Source organism: Saccostrea cucullata, unplaced genomic scaffold (assembly GCF_032062105.1).
Source record: "Saccostrea cucullata isolate Sc308-1 unplaced genomic scaffold, CSIRO_AGI_Scuc_v1 ctg7830, whole genome shotgun sequence".
NCBI classification, from domain to species: domain Eukaryota; kingdom Metazoa; phylum Mollusca; class Bivalvia; order Ostreida; family Ostreidae; genus Saccostrea; species Saccostrea cuccullata.
The window spans coordinates 9,661-28,850 of NW_026927082.1; the positions used below are offsets into that span (position 1 = coordinate 9,661).

Below are 19,190 nucleotides of genomic sequence, written 5' to 3' on the forward strand. Positions count from 1 at the left end.
GGTTAAAAGTTTTAGGGACAAACAGACAAACAAATAAACAGCTAAACAGATAGAAAGAAAGATAATCGGAAGGAAAGGGCAAAAACTATATACTTCCGAATCTTCGATTACGGTGGCAATATATAATAACAAATTTTGATCAGAATGCTTACTAAAGACTTTGGCTCGGGTAAGCGAAAGAACAGAAGAGAGATACCGATTTTTATATATATCAAATGGAAAGATTCACGATGAATCCTACGTATATTGGCCTTACATTACTTGTTCTTAGCTTAAACTGTCTAGACACTGTTCCTTACCAGAAATGTTCAAAAACGTTATACAACTTTTAACAAATTGCATATTACAGATCTTCTACATGCATGTACCAGATACACATATCCTACATCTAAATACTGCACAGAGAAAGTCATTTTGTAATCTGAATCAAATGAATACAATAAACCTCTCATTCGATAAGTTGAAACTTACTATTCTTTATTAGAGGTATTCTGCAACATTTAGAAAAATGACTTCTTCTAAAAGATAATAATAATCGTATTTTTTTTTATTTTAAGTATTATTCTTGAATTTTGATCGCTTATATATTGTTTAACGTCCCTCTCGAGAATTTTTCACTCATATGGAGACGCCAACACCTACCGATGGAGAGCTGCAAATTTTGTCCTAAACTCGGCACTCAGGGCCATTGAGCAAGGGGAGACCTCGGTTTATACGGTTTAATCGGAAGGACTGGTCTCCACGTCCCAAAGTGGGATTCGAACCCGGGACGTAAGGATTAACTCCTTTCTTGGGGACTCTAGAGCAGTCACTCTAACCACTGCGCCACGCGGACGACATTTTCCATTTGAAGCTAATGGTACAGTTCTTAATGAAAATATTTGTTGGGAAATGTGAAATTTAGAGCAGAGGGTCATTAAAAGTTGAATATTTTAATTTACCAACGTAAAACTTTGATATGTTATTTTATATAAAATCTTCGATACAATTAAAACTGCGAAATTGTGACTTTCGTAGGTTAGGTTATGAATTTTAAGCATGCACAATATAAAGTAACATAAATACACCATAACATCTACCTTTATTTGCATGACGCACCTTTAGATGAATCTTAACATGGCATAATGGTATAAAATTAAATCTTGATAATCATTATAATTATGTCAGATGCAACTTCTCCGGCACACATTTCAATAAAAATTCATATGAAGCCGACATTTTTAAAATGATATACAAATGACAAGTAATCATGTTTATTTGCCTTCAGCAATTTAAGAATTAGATACATGTATCATCATACTTCATAAAAACATAAGACTTACAACGGCTAGATGAACACATATGACGAAAAATTATGTTTAAAAGTTATGACTTCATGTAGTTCGTGTCCATACAATCAACCTACATCATATTCACTTTTCACATATGTCAGCACCAATCTAATATAAAACCAAGTTTACGAGAATAACCATGAAAATAACATTCATCGTTTAAGCATCCGTGTTTAATTCCAAAAACAAATGAAAACACATCCTTAAATTCAAATGAAGGATTTAATTTATTCTTCATCCACCATTAAAAGTTATGCTCTTGTTCTATTTCCATTCATCAGATATTTTTCATCAAGAAGAGAGGTAGAAACTGAAACAAACATTAAAATATTACATGCAGGAAAATTTAACTACATTTAATTTCCATTTTTTACAAGTCACTGCATAAATCATTATGCCAAATTATGAACTGTTCCGTAAGAGAGTAGTTGAATGAGATTTCAACTTTAAAATGAAAAAAAACCCGGATATATACAAGGGTTGTTTATAAACTTCGTAGATATATGCTTTTATTTTTTATTTAACTTCGAAATGATGATTTCAAACGAGACTGTTTATATCCTTGTTTCATCAACTTGTTAGTCAATAGCTTGCCTCTTTTTAGAAGTAATTCATACGTAGAGCATGCTCTTGCTTATCGAATCAACTGAAAGACATACTCCTTATGCAGGTGATAAGGGATAATTGCTAGACAAATAAGGTAAGTTGATTGAAAAGTTGAAGTCATCACGTTTCTCATAAAGTTTGGTTGTTAGATAACCATTATCATCTTTTGCTGGTAAAATATCCAAATATAAAACAATTGACTCTGTGGTACATGTATGAGCTTTTATTTCAAGTTCACTGGGATATATCGAGTCTACATATGAATGAAAGTAACAACAATTTCACTTGTATCAAGCAATTTCATTGGCTTAATCATTCAGAGGAACATATAATATTTTGGATAACATAACTTGCCTACGTCACAATGAGTTACGTCAAAAATGTATTACTCCGCTTGACGTTACTTTTAAAATAATGCTCAATTTGAAGTCTTTTTCCGGAGGAAATATTGTCTCATTGTCTACACTGGAATTAAATTATAAGGAATGAAGCTAATTTCAACTTATATTATCCGATATAACAAAACTTGGGGCAGTTTAAGCTTTTTTATAAACCGCTTCGCGGTTTATAAAGCGTAAACTGCCTTAAGTTATGTTATATCGGATAACATAAGTTGAAATAAGCTTCATTCCTTAAATGATACACCGTCGTCGATATAACTAAATGTCGAGTTGAAGGCCAAAAACCATTTGTTGGTTTTCACGTGTAGATGTTTTTTTTAAAATTCCGCATCATCTGAATACAATACAAAAATAGGTCTGTAAACAGCGGATTGCAGACGGTAACCATGGGAATTTCAACAGATTAGTTTAAGACCTAATCTAAAAAAAAACTACAAAGATATTATCAACTCGAAACTCAAGCATCTTTTTAATATCATTTTTAAAAACAATTTGCAATTAATATTTATGTGCATCATTATTTTAGACACTTCGTATACACAGGCTGCACAGATCAACCCGACGTTGCGTTGGATTTAGGACAAGGTGATGATTAGATATATCCTATTTAATCAAAAAACAATAGTTTGCTTCTTCCTATTGAATCTTGCAAATTGTGTACACCATTAAATTATAAATTATACCAATGTCAAATCAAGGAACTAAATATAGTCAAACAACAAACAGTTGCTTGAATAATCACTTTGTCTCTGAAGTTGTATCAATCATGTTGAAGCATAATCTTATGATTATGCTTCAATCATAATAATCAATCCTATGATTGAACGCTCTTTTATTCAGCTAGCCAAAGTCGTTTTTCTATCAAAAATATTAAATTAAAACAACAAAGACAAAACTATTCTGACATGCATATTTATGAATAATATTTAGGAGTTCAATAAGTATATGTACATGTATAACCTAAAAATGACATTGAGCTCATTGTACTCGAACTTAATGAATAATTCTCGCATGCATATCACATGCATAGCGAGATAAATTGCAAATGAATGTTTTGAAACTAGAAACTCACCAAAAGTTTTGCTTGAATGGACCTTTTTCTTTTATTAGCTTTAATGTACTGAAAACGGACCGACTTTGACTTCTATTGGAACTGAAGAACTTCTGTAATGGTGAAGTCACAAAACATAGTATACAATCTATACTCAATACGGAATCCAGACAGTAATTTTCTTTTTAAACAAAATGCTTGATAATTGATATGCATGTTTTTTTAATTTGACTTCAAAAATTTTTACATGATAATCTCATATAACGTACATACAGATGCATGAATTATTCTCATTAGAAAAATTCAAAACCCAGAGATTATTCAAAGTACAGCAAATAAATATTCTCTTGATTGCTTAAATGACAGGGCTCCTTAAAGGTGGATGGACACAGATTTGTAGTTAATATTTTCTGTATAATATTACGACTTAAATATTTTACTAGCATTTCACACAAAAATATATTAAAAATCATATTTCATCTAAAAGTTATTGATACTTTAAATTTTTGGATGTGTTTGATTGACACAACATATCCTTGCACTCTCACTAATTTTACTTTTATTCTTATTACTTAGGAAAAGTGGCAATCTTGTTGTGCATAAATGAAAAATATTAAAACTATAATCCAGAAAATTCAGAATAGAAATGTTTGAAAGCAAAATATACACACAGTATATTGTCATTCCGTGCAGTTGTGGTGAGCAGACTTCAACAATTGAACGCTCCCGGTGAATCGTAAACATCAACAATAACAGAGCTTGTGCCCTGTTTATAGAAACTGTGTACGTTTCACGGGTGTGATCAATTTGCTAAACTCGGTACACAACACTTAGCGCGCAATGACTATACTTGTAGAGGGGTTTTGCTAACATTTCTACTCTGAATATAAGTATTTTTCTGGATTAAATTTTTTAATATTTTTCATTAATACACAACGAGATTGTCACTTTTTAAAGTATTTTAAAGAATAAAAGTAAAATTCGTGAGAGTGCAAGGATGTGTCAATCAAACCCATCCAAAAATTTGACGTTTCAGTAGCTTTAATTTAAGATGAAATGGAATTTTTATCTCGCTTGAAAGTATGCACTGCAACCAAAATAGCGTTGTGTTGAGTGATGACAATATTGGATTTGACAATTGAAGAATTTGAACCAGGGGTTTCATTCTATTAAACAAGCGTTTTAATTGGTTGATTAGGACCCGCCCATTCTCGAACAGTATCTTTTGCCTATATAAGTTGAAAAGCGTCCAACGGCCTTGCGATTGTCAAAAACCGATGGTAAATTTTTTGACAAAATACAGAATCACTTTTTAGCATGTGATATATTCCTTTCTCAGAAGGTTCATGTATATCGTTTGATGACAAACACTATTTTCATTTTATTATACATTTAATTCTGCCGATTTTCTATTCACGACATTTTCGGTGTTGCAAATTGAAAACGCGAACTTGCGTAGAAAACATATCCAGCTAATTCCGGAGCACCTGTTAAAAAATTTTTAATTCCTTTGTGGTAAAACATCGAATTTATTCAAAAGTTTACTGTTTTGTTCTCACGACTGTCAAAATTACCATGCTTCAAATGTGTGTGTGCGCTAGCGCTTCATGAAAAATATGTCTACGTGCAAGTCTGTGTGATTCTCACACCAATAATTCACACTAAACTTAAAGACATTCCTTATATTTACATTTTATTTGTTTGGAATCACCGAAAATATACTCAATAATTGAATTTCTCGCTGCCCTATATCGTTGCATTTTACTAACGTCGCTGTAGCCTCATTGTGACGTCACGTAATCGCACGTTTCTCCATGTATATTTCTACGTCAGTATATACACGAAAATGGTTTTCAAATCAATTTCACAGTTGGCTTAGTAGAAAAATACAGCGAATGTAAATATTAATACATGCCATCAGAAAAAAAAAATCAAAATCCTTGTGCAGTGCACTTTTAACTGTAATGGTGAATATTATGTTCATGTTCACTATAAAAATAATTATTATCACTTATATTTACCAAATCTAAGTATGTTTAATTTTATTGATGTACTGAAGAAAAAACGGCTGTGTTTTTCAATCGCAAAAATATGCCCCGGGTGACGTGTATCATTTTAAGTCATTTTCTGCCAGTCCTGGAACAGATTTTATTTGAAGATCATTATACAGGTTACCCACACTCACAATAATTTAATAATGTATAGCATAGGTCCACTACCCGTACAAAACAGTTCGGGCGGCTTAGACACGGCTCAGGCACGGATTCCGTCTCCTGAAACCCATGCTTTAGCATTCCGTGCTCCTATGTAAAGCATGTATGGAAAGCCGTGCCTAAAAGTGGTTGAGGCACGGACACGGCACGGGATATTGGCCGAATTATTTAAATGAGATCACATGGTTTTACAAAACCCGTGTCAGAAAGCCGTGCTTGTTTCCATATATGGACTCACGGATTCTGTAAACCCGTGTCTGAAACCCGTGTCCTTTTCCATATATGGAGACACGGTTTTTTTGAAACCCGTGTCAAAAAAGCCGTGCCATATACCATATAAGGAGTCACGGGATCTGTGCATTCGTCTAGATCTAGGTCATGGCCTTTAGAGAATCTCCTGATGTAACTGTGAATGCCAAAATGGCGACCGAAACCAAACTAACTTCACATTGCTTTACATTTATGCTTAGTTTTGGAATTTCAAAAGTCCAAAATCTTATATGAATGTGTACATCTACTTTCTGCTAAAGATTAACTTTATCAGTTACAATCAATGCTAGTTTTTAATTAAGATTTTAATGATAATGTACAATATTCAATTGTAATTTAATCTAGTAGCTCAATCTACTGCACAATCTGAGAAAGAATATAGTTTAAATAAAACTTTCACTCTATAGCACAGTGATGTCACATAAAATATATACTAATTAAAAAAGGATTAGTGAAAGTCCAACTAAAGTCATTCAAATAACCCTAAACTATTTCATCATGTTCATTGTCAACATCGCAATACAGGAAGATCATGAAAATTGTAAAATTGACTAATTTATTCTAGATTACACTTACTGCATTTAGTTCAAAAGTGAATAAATTATCCCAGACTGACATAAATACAATTTCAACTGACATCTTTTGGTTAAATATCCTTTAAATAGAGCAAAAAGACACATTGACTAAGCTCATGACCAAAAATCCCTCCAATTTAATATTCAAATAAAGGAAGTTATGATTGAGCATGCTCAGTAAAAAGCTGTGAGATATAAATAGTTTGAAGCAAAACCCGCCTGAGTTAAAAACCGTCTCCATGGAACCCGGAGTCCGTGTCTCCACACGGGTTTCTGTGAGTGAGGATTCCTCACTTTCAGACACGGAAGCCGTGTCCGTGTCTTGGACATACAGAACCCGTGTGGCTTTTTAAAAACCTGTGTGGATTCCGTGTCTTAGCCGTGCCCAAGCCGTGCCTATTCTTCCTCAAACTTTCGTACGGGTAAATAAGTATAGGGGCCTACCACTTGTTTGCTCGTTTTCTACAGCTGTACTATCTTGGAAACATTCCATGAGAAAGTGGGCAGGCCTATAAAAAAAACACCAATCAGATTCTTTGTTTGATTTCGCAATTGTATTTCAGTCAGATTCATCAGTGTCGTCACTCAAAACAACGGTATTTCGTTCGAAGTGAATACTTTCAAGCAAGATTTGCGATAATATATTTCTGTGTGAAATTCTTTTAAAATATATAAGTCGTGATATTATACAGAAAATATCAACTTCAAAACCTTTAATCATCGAAAGTAAATGAAAAAATAAAACAAAGAGATTTTTATGACTTTCTGCATTAAAAAAAGGGAAAAAAATAAGAGCTTATTTATTTTGAAAATATGAGTGATTCATTTTCTTTGCAAGAAAGAAATCAACATTTGAGAGATATTTTGGTACAAATCAATTAATGCATTTAATGATTTAATCAGTCTTAATGTCTAAAATTGTCACAATATTCACAGTGGGCATAACTGAACTCGTATGTTATCTAATTAATACAGACCTTCTACTATATATCGGTAGAGCGAGGTCCGATGCACGGAGCATTATAACATAGGTTTCACCTCTAGATATAGTACTGATACATAAAATGGCAATCATTCCATCTTGTTGAGTTTCAGCTAGCTTGAACTTTTCGATTCCATTGTTGGAAACGCTTTGAATATCAAATACTATTGCCCCATTTCTTCCAACGTCGTCGTCAGAGGCAAAAATCTAAAATACATAAGTATATTTGAGTTGACACTTAAAATGGTTGTTTGTTTAATCCAACGAAACAAACAGAATGTTAATTGAATCTCAAATCTCATATCCAGTGAACATAATTTTAAGAGAAAAAAAATGTTTTTGAATGATCGAATGATTAAGATGAAATCTAAATTTCCAAGGAGTTTTCATAATAGTTTGAATTTTTGTTTTAGTGATTTTTTCAATTCTCCTTGCAAGAATCCGGTCAAGTGTATTTCGTTTACAAATAATAATTTCAAGATTTGGTTAAAGTCTGAATGTGTTTAGAGAAAAAAACTGTAAAAGTTTTAATTAGAGTACGTGACAAACAGACAGACGATGCCAAATGACAGATGATCAGGAAACTTCTCTTGAGTTTAGAGCTCAGGTAAGCTGAAACTCTATTAACCTTTCCAAGATGTGCATTTCTTAATAACAACATTTTACTGTGGGAAAGAAAAAAAATTTCAACATCCCTAGTTCTGATCGTGAAGTTAAGTTTCAATTAATTTTGAGTGATTCAGAAATATTTATGAATATAATTGGGTTTTTTTTTTATTTTCTAAAATAACTTTTAATTAAAAATTGAAATGTCTATCCATCAGTTCTAAACATACATATTTTTATATTAAAAAAATCATGTTATGAATTTGTAACTCTTACAGCAAATGTTAAACAATGAAGTACCTTACTTGCATTTTTTTAATGGAAAAATGTGAAAAATTATAAAATAAATGGGAGTTAATTATAAGACGAACTGGTCTTTCAATGCTGAAATTATAGTGTAAAAGGGATTTCTTAAAGTTGTATAATATAAACTTCTGTTGTTATATTTCTCAGATGCAGTTTATTTTTGAAGGGGCCCATATATATTTCATTTAATCAAAAACTCCTTCCATTTGCAATGAAAGAAGATAGAAACAAGTGATATCCACATACCTGTATGAGCAGTTGGTTGTTCATCGAGTAATCTCCTTCCAGTATATTCACAAAATATAACGGTGCAGTAAATATTGGAGGATAAACATTTGCTTCACAACTCCCATTTGAAAAATTTGCATTTGAATCAAAATCAATTTTCACATTCACAGTGGCAGTGCCTGTTTTTTCGTTCACTGGACGCTGATCTCTAGCAAACACGAATAACTGAAAATAAAAATTATATTCAATTTAGATCTGCCTTTTTATAATTTCTCATAGCTGTATTGTAAATGGAGATAAAGAAAGCTATTGTATTTTATTTTTATTATTTTCAAACAAGAAGCCCAGGGGCCACATCGCTCACCCGAGTACTTTGGCTAGTAAAAAAAAGCAAAAATCAGTTTAGTATTAAAAGCATTATATGCATGAGTGGTCCTGACCTACTTCTAAATAGCAGAAGGGGTAAGAGGGAGGGGGTACAATTTGAACAAATTTACCTACACTATCTGAAGATGCTTTTAAATGAAATAACAAACCATGTGTTCTTGCGAAGAAGATTCTCCTATATACTCTCATGTTAAACTTTGATCATCCATTGTGGCCCTACCCTACTCAGGGGGTCATGATTTTGAACAAACTTGAATCTACACTACCTATGGATTCTTTCACATAAGTTTCAACCATGGTTTGATGTTCTTGAGAAGAAGATTTTAAAGATTTTTTTAAAGATGTTTTCCTATATATCCCCTTGATCACCCATTAGGGCTGCACCCTATCACCGGGTGTCATGATTTGTACAAACTTGAATGTACACCACCTGCAGATGCTTCAATATAAAAATGACCAACAATGACTTTATTATCTTGACAAGAATCTTTAAAAAGAGTTTTCCTATATATCCATATGCAAAACTTTGGTCATCTATTGTGGCCCCACACTACCCCGTGGGGGTAATGTTTTGAACAAACTTGAATCTACACCACCTGACGATGCTTCCATATAAATATCTCCAATCATGGCTTTGCTGTTCTTAAGAAGACGATATTAAAGACTTTTCCTATATATTCCTGTGTAAAACTTTAATCATCAATTGTAGACCGCCCTACACCGGGGGGTCATGTTTGAACAAACTTGAATCTACACCCCGTGAGGATTCTTCCATACGAGTTTCATCTTTCCTGGCCCAGTGGTTCTTAAGAAGTAGATTTTTAAAAGATGCCATTAATTTTTCGCCAATTCATAATTATCTCCCCTTGAAAGAGGGCGTGGCCTTTCATTTGAACAAACCTAAATCCCCTTCACATAAGGATACTTTGTGGCAAGTTTAGTTAAAATTGGCCCAGTGGTTCTTGAAAAGAAGATGAAAATATGAAAAGTTTACAATGACGACGACAACAACGACAGACAAAGGACAAATTTTGGTCAGAAAATCACACTTCAGCCTACGGCTCAGAGAGATCTAAAAACAGATTTAACAAGAGCCCCAGGGGTCACATTGCTCACCTGAGCAAATCGTCTAGGAAAAAACACATCAGATCAGACCTGAAAAGTTTATTAAAGGGGGGCTTGAATTTAATACTACTTTAGAATGCCTTCATATTAATACAGCATATGACTTTGCTGTTCTTGATAAAAAGATTTCTTAAAAACATTTTCTTCCTATAATATCACTAATCTTTGCTTTGAAGTACTTGAGAAGACGATTTTTATAAAGATTTTTCCTATTTATTCCTATGTAAAACTTTGATCAGCCATTGTGGGCCCACCCTACCCCCGTGGGTCATGATTTGAACAAACTTGTATCTACACTACCTGAGGATGCTTCCACATGAGTTTCATCTTTCGTGGCCCATTGGTTCTTGAGAAGAAGATTTTTAAAGATTTTCCCTATATACTCCTATGTAAAACTTTGCTCCGCTATTGTGGCCCCACCCTACACCCGCGAGTCATGATTTGAACAAACTTGAATCTACACTACCTGCGGATGCTTCCACATGAGTTTCATCTTTCCTGGCCCAGTGGTTCTTGAGAAAAATATTTTTAAAGATTTTCCTTATATGCTCCTATGTAAAACATTGATCGGCCATTGTGGCCCCGCCCTACCCCCGGGGGTCATGATTTGAACAAACTTGAATCTACACTACCTTAGAATGCTTCCACATTAGTTTCATCTTTCCTGGCCCAGTGGTTCTTGAGAAGATTTTTAAGAATGCCATTAATTTTTCACTAATTCATAACTATCTCCCCTTGGAAGAGGGCGTGGCCCTTCATTTGAACAAACTTGAATTCCCTTCACCTAAGGATACTTTGTGCCAAGTTTGGTTGAAATTGGCCCAGTGGTTCTTGAGAAGAAGTCGAAAATATGAAAAGTTAACGACGACGACGACGACAACGACTACGACAGACGACGGACAAAATTTGATCAGAAAAGCTCACTTGAACCTTCGGCTCAGGTGAGCTAAAAAGAGCCAAATAATTTATTTAGGTGTTAATATTTTTTGTGAAAGGATGTATAACAGCGATTTTTTTCTATTAGATTATACATTATTTTTCATCAACAGCTATAAACCACATATTTAAAAAAAAAATACCTGGTAATATTGCCGTGGAACTCTGGTCAGTAATTGTTTGAGGTAGACTATTCCATCATCAGGGTCAATGCCAAAATATGTCTGGACTTCTTCCTGTATTTGGGAATCACCATTAGCTTTCATTGTAAACCGGAGAATATCCTTAAAAATAATGAAGAACATTGTAATTAATCATAAAGACACAAGAAAATTTTAGATGTACGAGGGTCGTCCGTAAAGTTCGTAGACAAGATAAAATTTAAATAAAATTTTGTCATTGATATTTATTATTAGTACATGTATATATATATATATATAATCCTTTACTAAATGTGATTTACAAAATGTAAAATTATATTCTATTTCAAAGATATAATTGCAATAATGGCTTCATTGTTAGATTTGGGATGGTGACCCGGAACACCACAAAATTTAATTAAAAAGAAATTTATCATTTTATATGTTTCATTTGCATTTTGAAAAAAATTGCGGATATTTACACGCTTTTAACATAATGAGGTTAACAAAAGTTATAACGTCAACCCTGCAAAATTTGAACTTTCAACATTTCCAAAATGGTTGAGATATCGAGGTTAGAATCTAGACAGGAACTGCATTGTTGGAAAAAAGGATGTTTTCGGAAAAGGTAGAGCAGAGAGCAGCGATAAAATTCTGCGTAGACTTCGGAAAATTCCACAAGAGACCAAAATATTTTGTGAACAGTCGGGAAAAGATGGGAAAAGGAAGCCAGTTTTTTAGAATTTAAATGACATATCAAACTTTCGAAGAGAAGGGAACAGTTTACAGGATGACACGAGTATAAGAAAGACCATCATTCCCAGATTGCAGTGCTGTAAAAAAGGAATATCGTAAAGTGACTTTGTCCTGTTTCGGTAAATAAAGTCGCTTTCAATTACGAGAACATGATTTGCAGAATCTGAGACAGGAAGTGTTAGATTTATTATTTAACATATGAAACCTGAAAAGATTGTAAACATTTTTTATGACTGGTTAAAGTGTCTTGTATTTGTGCTTTGTATTTGTTTAAAACCAGCATTTTAATAAAATTGAACATGAAATTAATGAAAATAATAGTTTCATATTAATATTTTATCAATGTTTTGCAGTAATTATCAATATTGTCTACGAACTTTACGGACAACTCTTCTATTAGCTGATATTGACGTGATCGAGTAAAGATTTAAGGCTTATTTCTGCATTCAAATAAAAGAAATTTAAATCATCTGTCCCTGTGTCTCCTCCTGAAGCTAAGATATAGGAAACAGGATCCTGAAAAAAACAATATTGATTCAGAAAAAGGGTTGTTTACATAAAGCTACTGATTCATTCATCTCAAGAAATGTTTAACATAAAGCAGATAAAATATATTCTTTCAAATTCTTTAATTCCTTCAAAATTAAATTAGTTACAATATAAAAGAACAGACTTCATCAAAATTAATCAATGGCTGAAAGACAAAGAAATAAAACAAAATGCTTCCTTCAGCTTGTCATGATCGGGAAATAACGGGAAAATCCGTGTATATTCAGTGCATAAATAATAGACTAACAAATAGTATGAAAAAGGTCAGTCGGCATTTGACTCAATGATAAATTGTTTTTGCTGACACGGTCATTGTATCGACCATAGAACTTATGAAATAATGACTTTAAACGAGACTGCTGGTATTCTTGTTTCATCAACTTGTTCGTCAATAATTTATATCGTTTTAGAAATTGGTCGTAAGTAGAGCATGCTCAATCATTTCGAATGAACTAAGATATATAAACCCCGTATGCAGGTGATGAAGGTATATTGCTGCAGAAGTAAGGAAAGTTGGGGATTGTAAAGAAAAAGTCATGACGTTTCTCATAGAGCTTGGTGGTTAGATTATCATTAATATATTTTTCAGGTAAAATATCCAAATATGAAACAGATAGGTCAGACTCTGTGGTATCTTTTATCTCAAGCTCACCAGGATATATCGTATCGACAAACATGTAAAAATGGAAATTACAATTTTTAATTCACAATACATCGTCGATATTTCTAAATGTCGAGATGAAAGCCACGGCAAGTGTTTTCTTCTTTTCACGTATAAGACTTTGGAAAAATTCTGCTTCATATGAATACAAAAATAGGTCTGCTTATAACTGGGCCCAAATTGGTACCCATGGAAATTCCAATGGATTGTTGGAAGATCTGGTCTCCAAAAGACACATAGATATTGTCAATCAGAAACACAAGCATCTTTTTGACGTCATCTTCAGAGTACTTGAGCATACAATCAGAATGTTTTTAAAACAGTTTCATTAAAAAAATCAGCCAGTTAAATAATAAACATCTGTGATTTAATTATTAGAAAGTTTTGTAAAACTCACTCTATCAGCATCTGTTGCATTAACTTGAACCACTTGATCTCCGATAGGAATTGTGTCCAGAACGGTTCGACTGTAGCTTGGTAGAGAGAAAACAGGAGCGTTCAGGTTCCTCTTCACAGTAATGGTGACAGTTTCATTGACTTTATTGTTGGGATATCGTTTATCATGGGCAGTGAGTCGGAGCTGCAAAACGTCAATCATGACAATTTCGCACATCAACAGATAGCACATCTTCTTAAGAATCGTTTTTATTCTTAAAGTTATCCATCTATATGTTATCTTGTTGATGATATCCAAAAATTGTTACAGTTCAAGATGGATTAATTTATCAACTATAAGTCACTCTATAGATGCATACTGTTTACTTATTTGTAGTATCAGCTTTGTTCAATCTTTAGCTTTTTAGTTTGTTAACTTGCTCACACAAGTGGTTACCACTAAAAATCACTCCAAAGCTACTTACTGTGTATTTGGTGTCCATATCTTTCCTGAGAAGGGCTTGATTTATAATTGTTATGTTCCCTCTGTCAGAGATCACACCAAAAAAGGCTGGGGCAGCATTGTCACCAATAACAGTGTATGCAATTCTCTCCTGAAAACAGCAATTTATCAAAATTCTACCCTTAAAGTAACTTTTTGATCAAATATAGAAATTGAAACAAAATTAACTTTTTGTATGAAAGCATTTGAATTGTGTATGCATTTCTGGAATTAAGATACATTTTTGGTTGTCAATTAATGGAATACCTAAAAAGATGTGTAAGCAAAACCGTAGAACATAATGCTTAGTACAAGGATATTTTGTATTTTCCACTTAATTTCTTTCTCAAGAACAAATACTTTAAGATCTCGGTCTATGGCCTCCGTGTTGAAGATGATGGTTCCGTCCGGGGTATTTTCGGTCGTTTGAACGTTATACGGAGTACGGATGAACTCGGGGCTGAACTGATCCTTAATTACATTGACCACGACGTTGGCTGTGGCTGTTTTTTCAGGAGTCCTCTGGTCACTAGCCTGTACTGTGAACTATAGTAATAAAACCAAGTCCTTGACATTGTTCAATAATATAAGTGCCTCATAAACAAAATGATAATCAACTACTAGCATTTTACTTTTAATGCATGGTCAAGTTAGTTCCTCCTGTTAAATTAGTTCACTTACAGTGTACTGGTTTTCGGTCCTTCCTAGGAGAACACTCTTCAATGTGATGACCCCTGTCACTGGGTCCAGATAAAACAGCTCAGTGTAGGGGGAGCCACTCAGTATTCTGTAGTTCAATGGGTCCTTCAAACAAATAAAGGAAAAAAGTTACAGCATCTTTATTGATGCAGGAAACAATTTACTTATTTACTCTTGTCTTTCCACTTTAAAACTTTCTCCAAACCATTTGACGATAGTTCTCGTTTTAATTAATTTTTAATTTTTTAATTAACCAGCACGTGTACTTACATTGTCCGCATCACTTGCAGTCACTTGAGTTATGTTGGAACCTAGTGGAATAGTGTCCAGCACAGTAATAACATATGAAGTAGGCTGGAATACTGGACCATTTTCATTACGGGTGACTATAATGTTGACGGTAGATGTGGCAGTCTGTGTTGATATCCCATGATTTACTGCTTGAACAAACAACTGAAAAGAAAAAAAATTAAGTTGATGTACAGTATTTCTGAATAAGTTTTTGCATATAATTGAAAGCCATTGGTCTAAAATTCCTTGAAATTTGGAAGGCTGAAATTGTAGATAGTTCACTAGACATACAACATACTGATTTTTTCTTTATATTAAAATCGACTTAATATTTGCATAAACTTTTTGTAATACCCTGTAGGAAGTGAGTCGAGATGTATCCTTGGTAAGGGGTTGTATAACATTCACTTGTCCTGAGGTTGGATTGACACTGAAATAATCAGATCCAGTTCCTATACCAAGCAAGTAATACACAATGCTGGCCTGTTCAAACGCAAAACCACACTCCATTTAATTCAATTGAATAGTTATAGGACAAAAAAAATGCATACTCTGAAAATTGTTTTCACTTCTGACAAAAGAACACGTTTCACAACACAGAGTAAGAATTCGTTTGATTCTGAACATACCCCAGGAGAGGCTACTGTTGTTACAACTGATGTACTGACTGGCGTGTTCTCACCAATTGTGGCGTTGTAATTATTGGCAGAGAAAGTAAGCACTCCACTGTCTCTCAGTACATTAATGTGCACTGTGGCAGTAGCAAACCGCTGGGGACTTCCTTGATCTCTGGCTTCCACTGTCAGCTATAAATACAAAAGAAAAGAATCAAATCACAGACTGACAGAAATCAACTTTAATCATCACTTTTTCTCAGCATAATATTCTTCTCAAATGTTGTAATGCAATTATTCTTTACTTAGGATGTTTAGATTTAAAATCATGATAAGTATATCATTTACTGTTCATTGAATTCAACTGAAATATGCTATTTACCATTGGCACTAATTACAGTGAAACTTGAGATACTAGAAGTTTGTAAATTCAACATGAATAATAAAAAGAAATTTGGATGTCAGTAAAAATTGATACTGATTTCACATGTACAGAAGGGTATGTACTGAAATAAAACTAAAAACTGAAAACTGAGTCACTGAAAAAAACAACAGGTACATGGTGTGGAAGCACATATTGCCATACCCTGAAATTACTGGTGGAGATTGATTTTACAGATTTCTGAAGGACAATAACTCCATTGCCAGGGTTTATGAAGAAATATTCATTTGGATTTCCAACTCCTCCTGTTATGACATAAAATATGACGTTGTTTGGTATCTGAAAAAAGGGAAAAAGAGATAACAATGTGTCAATTAAATCTCCGGCGAAACTCCAAAGAAAAATTATGAACAAGAACATGCATTTTTTTACCACAGAAAATTCATAAACATGAACATCAAATTTTTTACCAAAGAAAAATCATACACTTGAACTAGCAATTTTTTTTTATCAAAAAAAGATCATAAACATTACCATACAACTTTTTTGTTACAAAATCTGGTGCTTTTTTACCTATCTAATACCTTTACTTAAATATACATATTCATTCTGCTCTTTTGCTTTTTAGATTATTATTTTTATCCAACTTACATAAGCATCGTCATCTGTGGAATTGAGGTCGATGACATCTGAGCCGGCAGGTAGAATTTCTGGGATATTTACGGTGAGATCATTGAGATGCAGGAAACGTGGTGAATTCAGGTTTCTTTCCACATTGATGGAGATTGTCGCAGTATCCGACAAGGGAGGTGATCCACCATCAGTCACTTGTACTCGGGCCTGTGAGACAAAAAGGAAAAAAAACAAGCTATCTTAAACGGTTGAACAGTTTTATGTTTGGTGACTATGCCTCAAATCCATAAATGTCTGATTTAATTGTTATAAATTTCTTTATTAACAATCGCAGGTATTCTAAGCATATTTTTACCACAAAGTTTCCAGAGGTACTTGTTAAGTTTGTTGTTGGTTTGGTTGATATTGCTCCAGTACTTGGGTTGATTTGAAACACAGAAGGGACTGAGTCATCTCCAATCAGAGAATATGTCAACGTATTGAATGGACTCTGCAAATAAATAACTACAGGTATGATAACTTAGAAAATAACAATGAACAAGCAAATTCAAAGAATTCTGGTCGAGTAGTGGATTTACCATCACTGCTGATCCACTGACTGGAAGATGTAATGGTTGAGGGTCGTAACATCCGGTGAAGGTTAGAGACCATCTGACGACGATCAAAACCGACAGGCTAGCACCAGGGGCGATAGTTACAAATAGCAACAGGCTTGCTTAACAGTGCTAAACTGACAGTTAGCAGAAAACCATCTTCTGTAAGTGAATACTATTAAAATGGAAGCCAGTGACTGCCAGGAAAGACTGGACAGGTACTGAGGAATACCGATGACACTGGAGAGACAGGTGACTGCTAGGAATAGTTTGTGTACGGGTACCAAGGGGAAGCTTCCCTTTGTACAGTCCCTTGTGAGGAAAACCGTAATTAGATATGACGGAACAAAATGATCAACACCTCTAGAGCCTCGCAAAAGAGGGGGGGGGGGTGAGAGGCTCCAACAGACAGATCAAACAGTTACGACAAGGAACAATCCACATACTGTCTGAAATTAAAGATGGTGCAACTAACATTAGATGGAGGAAAATGCTGAAACAAAATGCACATAAGTCTGCAAGAACATCTGATGACTGAAGGTACACCACGCAAAAAGTCGATGTGGTAGTGTGACAACCCAGGAAAAGCGCATAGAAATAACTTGTGAGACGCAGGAGGATCCTGGCCAGGACACAACCCACATAACAAGGAATCTCTCCGTGTCTGAGTCGTCCTAGAACAACAGAACAATAATATTGAGAAACAGCGATTTGGGGCGGTGGAAGGGAAGGCAAGAAACGAGGATAAAGAGCAGCCCCTAAATATGTGGGACTAAACGAGCTGAACAAACAATTTAAAAAATGAGGGACTGGGGGAAAAGCTGAAATAGCACAGTAGACGGATAACACCAGGTCAGAGCTATCAGGGCTACAGAGAGTGGAGCAATTGAGGCAGAGGAAGAAGGAAAGAGAAAAGAGCAGGGCAATGCCTATGAAGAACCAATTTAAGTTTACAAATGAGCTTATAGGCGGAGAAAGATTAGGGACTCTTCACTGTTCAAAGAAGAAGTGAAGGAGTAATTAAATGAGACACACTTTGTCCAACGGAGAGACGAACCACTTTGTCAATGTCCTAAAGAGATGATAGTAGATCCATCAAAGAAGATGGGGGATAAGGCGAGCGAAGTGCCTATAGTGCGACAGATAAGAAGTGAAAAATTAAATCTAAATTATATCTAAATTTTATTTGATATTTTATCTAATAATAGCGTATATTTACTGTAAAATCTCCTCAATTTACAAAAATCTCACAAAGACTGAAAATATTTGGCTAAGAAAAAGCATACAAACACTAAAAAGAACAAAAACGATCATTTTCTCACACTTTTACAAAAATTTTCAATATGAGTGGGTCTTCGTTCCATTTTTTAAAAGATGATCCTAAAACTTTGCAATAGAATATACAATTTTTGGTTTACAAAAACATGGAAAGAAGACCCACTATACCTTAAAAGTACACTTTTATGATACAACATTAGCATCTTTCCGAAAAATACTTTAAGTCCATTAAGACAAGGGTCATATCACAAACATGATTTAAATGCCCAATATTATCATAAGCAATGTAGCATAGAGGTTAGCGCGTTAGTCTCATTCTCAAAGCAGAAAGATTCGTCGGATTTTTATTGCTAGGGATCGAATCCCACGAATACCATCTAATATTTTTATGAAAGAAAAGGATGAGGTGACATAACTGTTATCTGGGGCCCCTTTTTCCACGACGAATTATGTTTAATCTACAACAATGTTGGTAGTTTTCAAACATGAGTGAATAAATACGACGCCTTTTGGATAGTTTCAATAGTTCAGACATATTTTAATTGTAAAGAATACTGCATTATCTTCGATTTTTTAGACCCTATCACAGCTAAATGCGGCCAGGTTTGTGAGAATATGTTCTTTTATGGCAAGAGAATGGGCGGGTCTTAGTACAATAGAAAGATATGCGTGTCCGAGTAGACCTTATATGGCTATTGTT

The 19,190-nt window shown here is 34.0% G+C and overlaps 1 protein-coding gene across 1 annotated transcript; it reads right to left on the reverse strand.

The window, feature by feature from the left end:
* Positions 1-1,217: 1,217 nt before the first annotated feature.
* LOC134273409 (cadherin EGF LAG seven-pass G-type receptor 2-like) lies at positions 1,218-17,886 on the reverse strand (the record flags this gene model as incomplete). Its single annotated transcript, XM_062755603.1, has 16 exons — positions 1,218-1,641; positions 3,411-3,502; positions 7,425-7,636; positions 8,588-8,794; positions 11,161-11,301; positions 13,521-13,703; positions 13,984-14,112; positions 14,361-14,546; positions 14,682-14,804; positions 14,970-15,152; positions 15,345-15,473; positions 15,620-15,796; positions 16,191-16,325; positions 16,638-16,826; positions 16,975-17,109; positions 17,815-17,886. Coding segments are annotated over 15 exons (2,253 nt in total), but the record flags the coding sequence as incomplete, so codon positions are not given.
* Between the last annotated feature and the right edge of the window lie 1,304 nt (positions 17,887-19,190).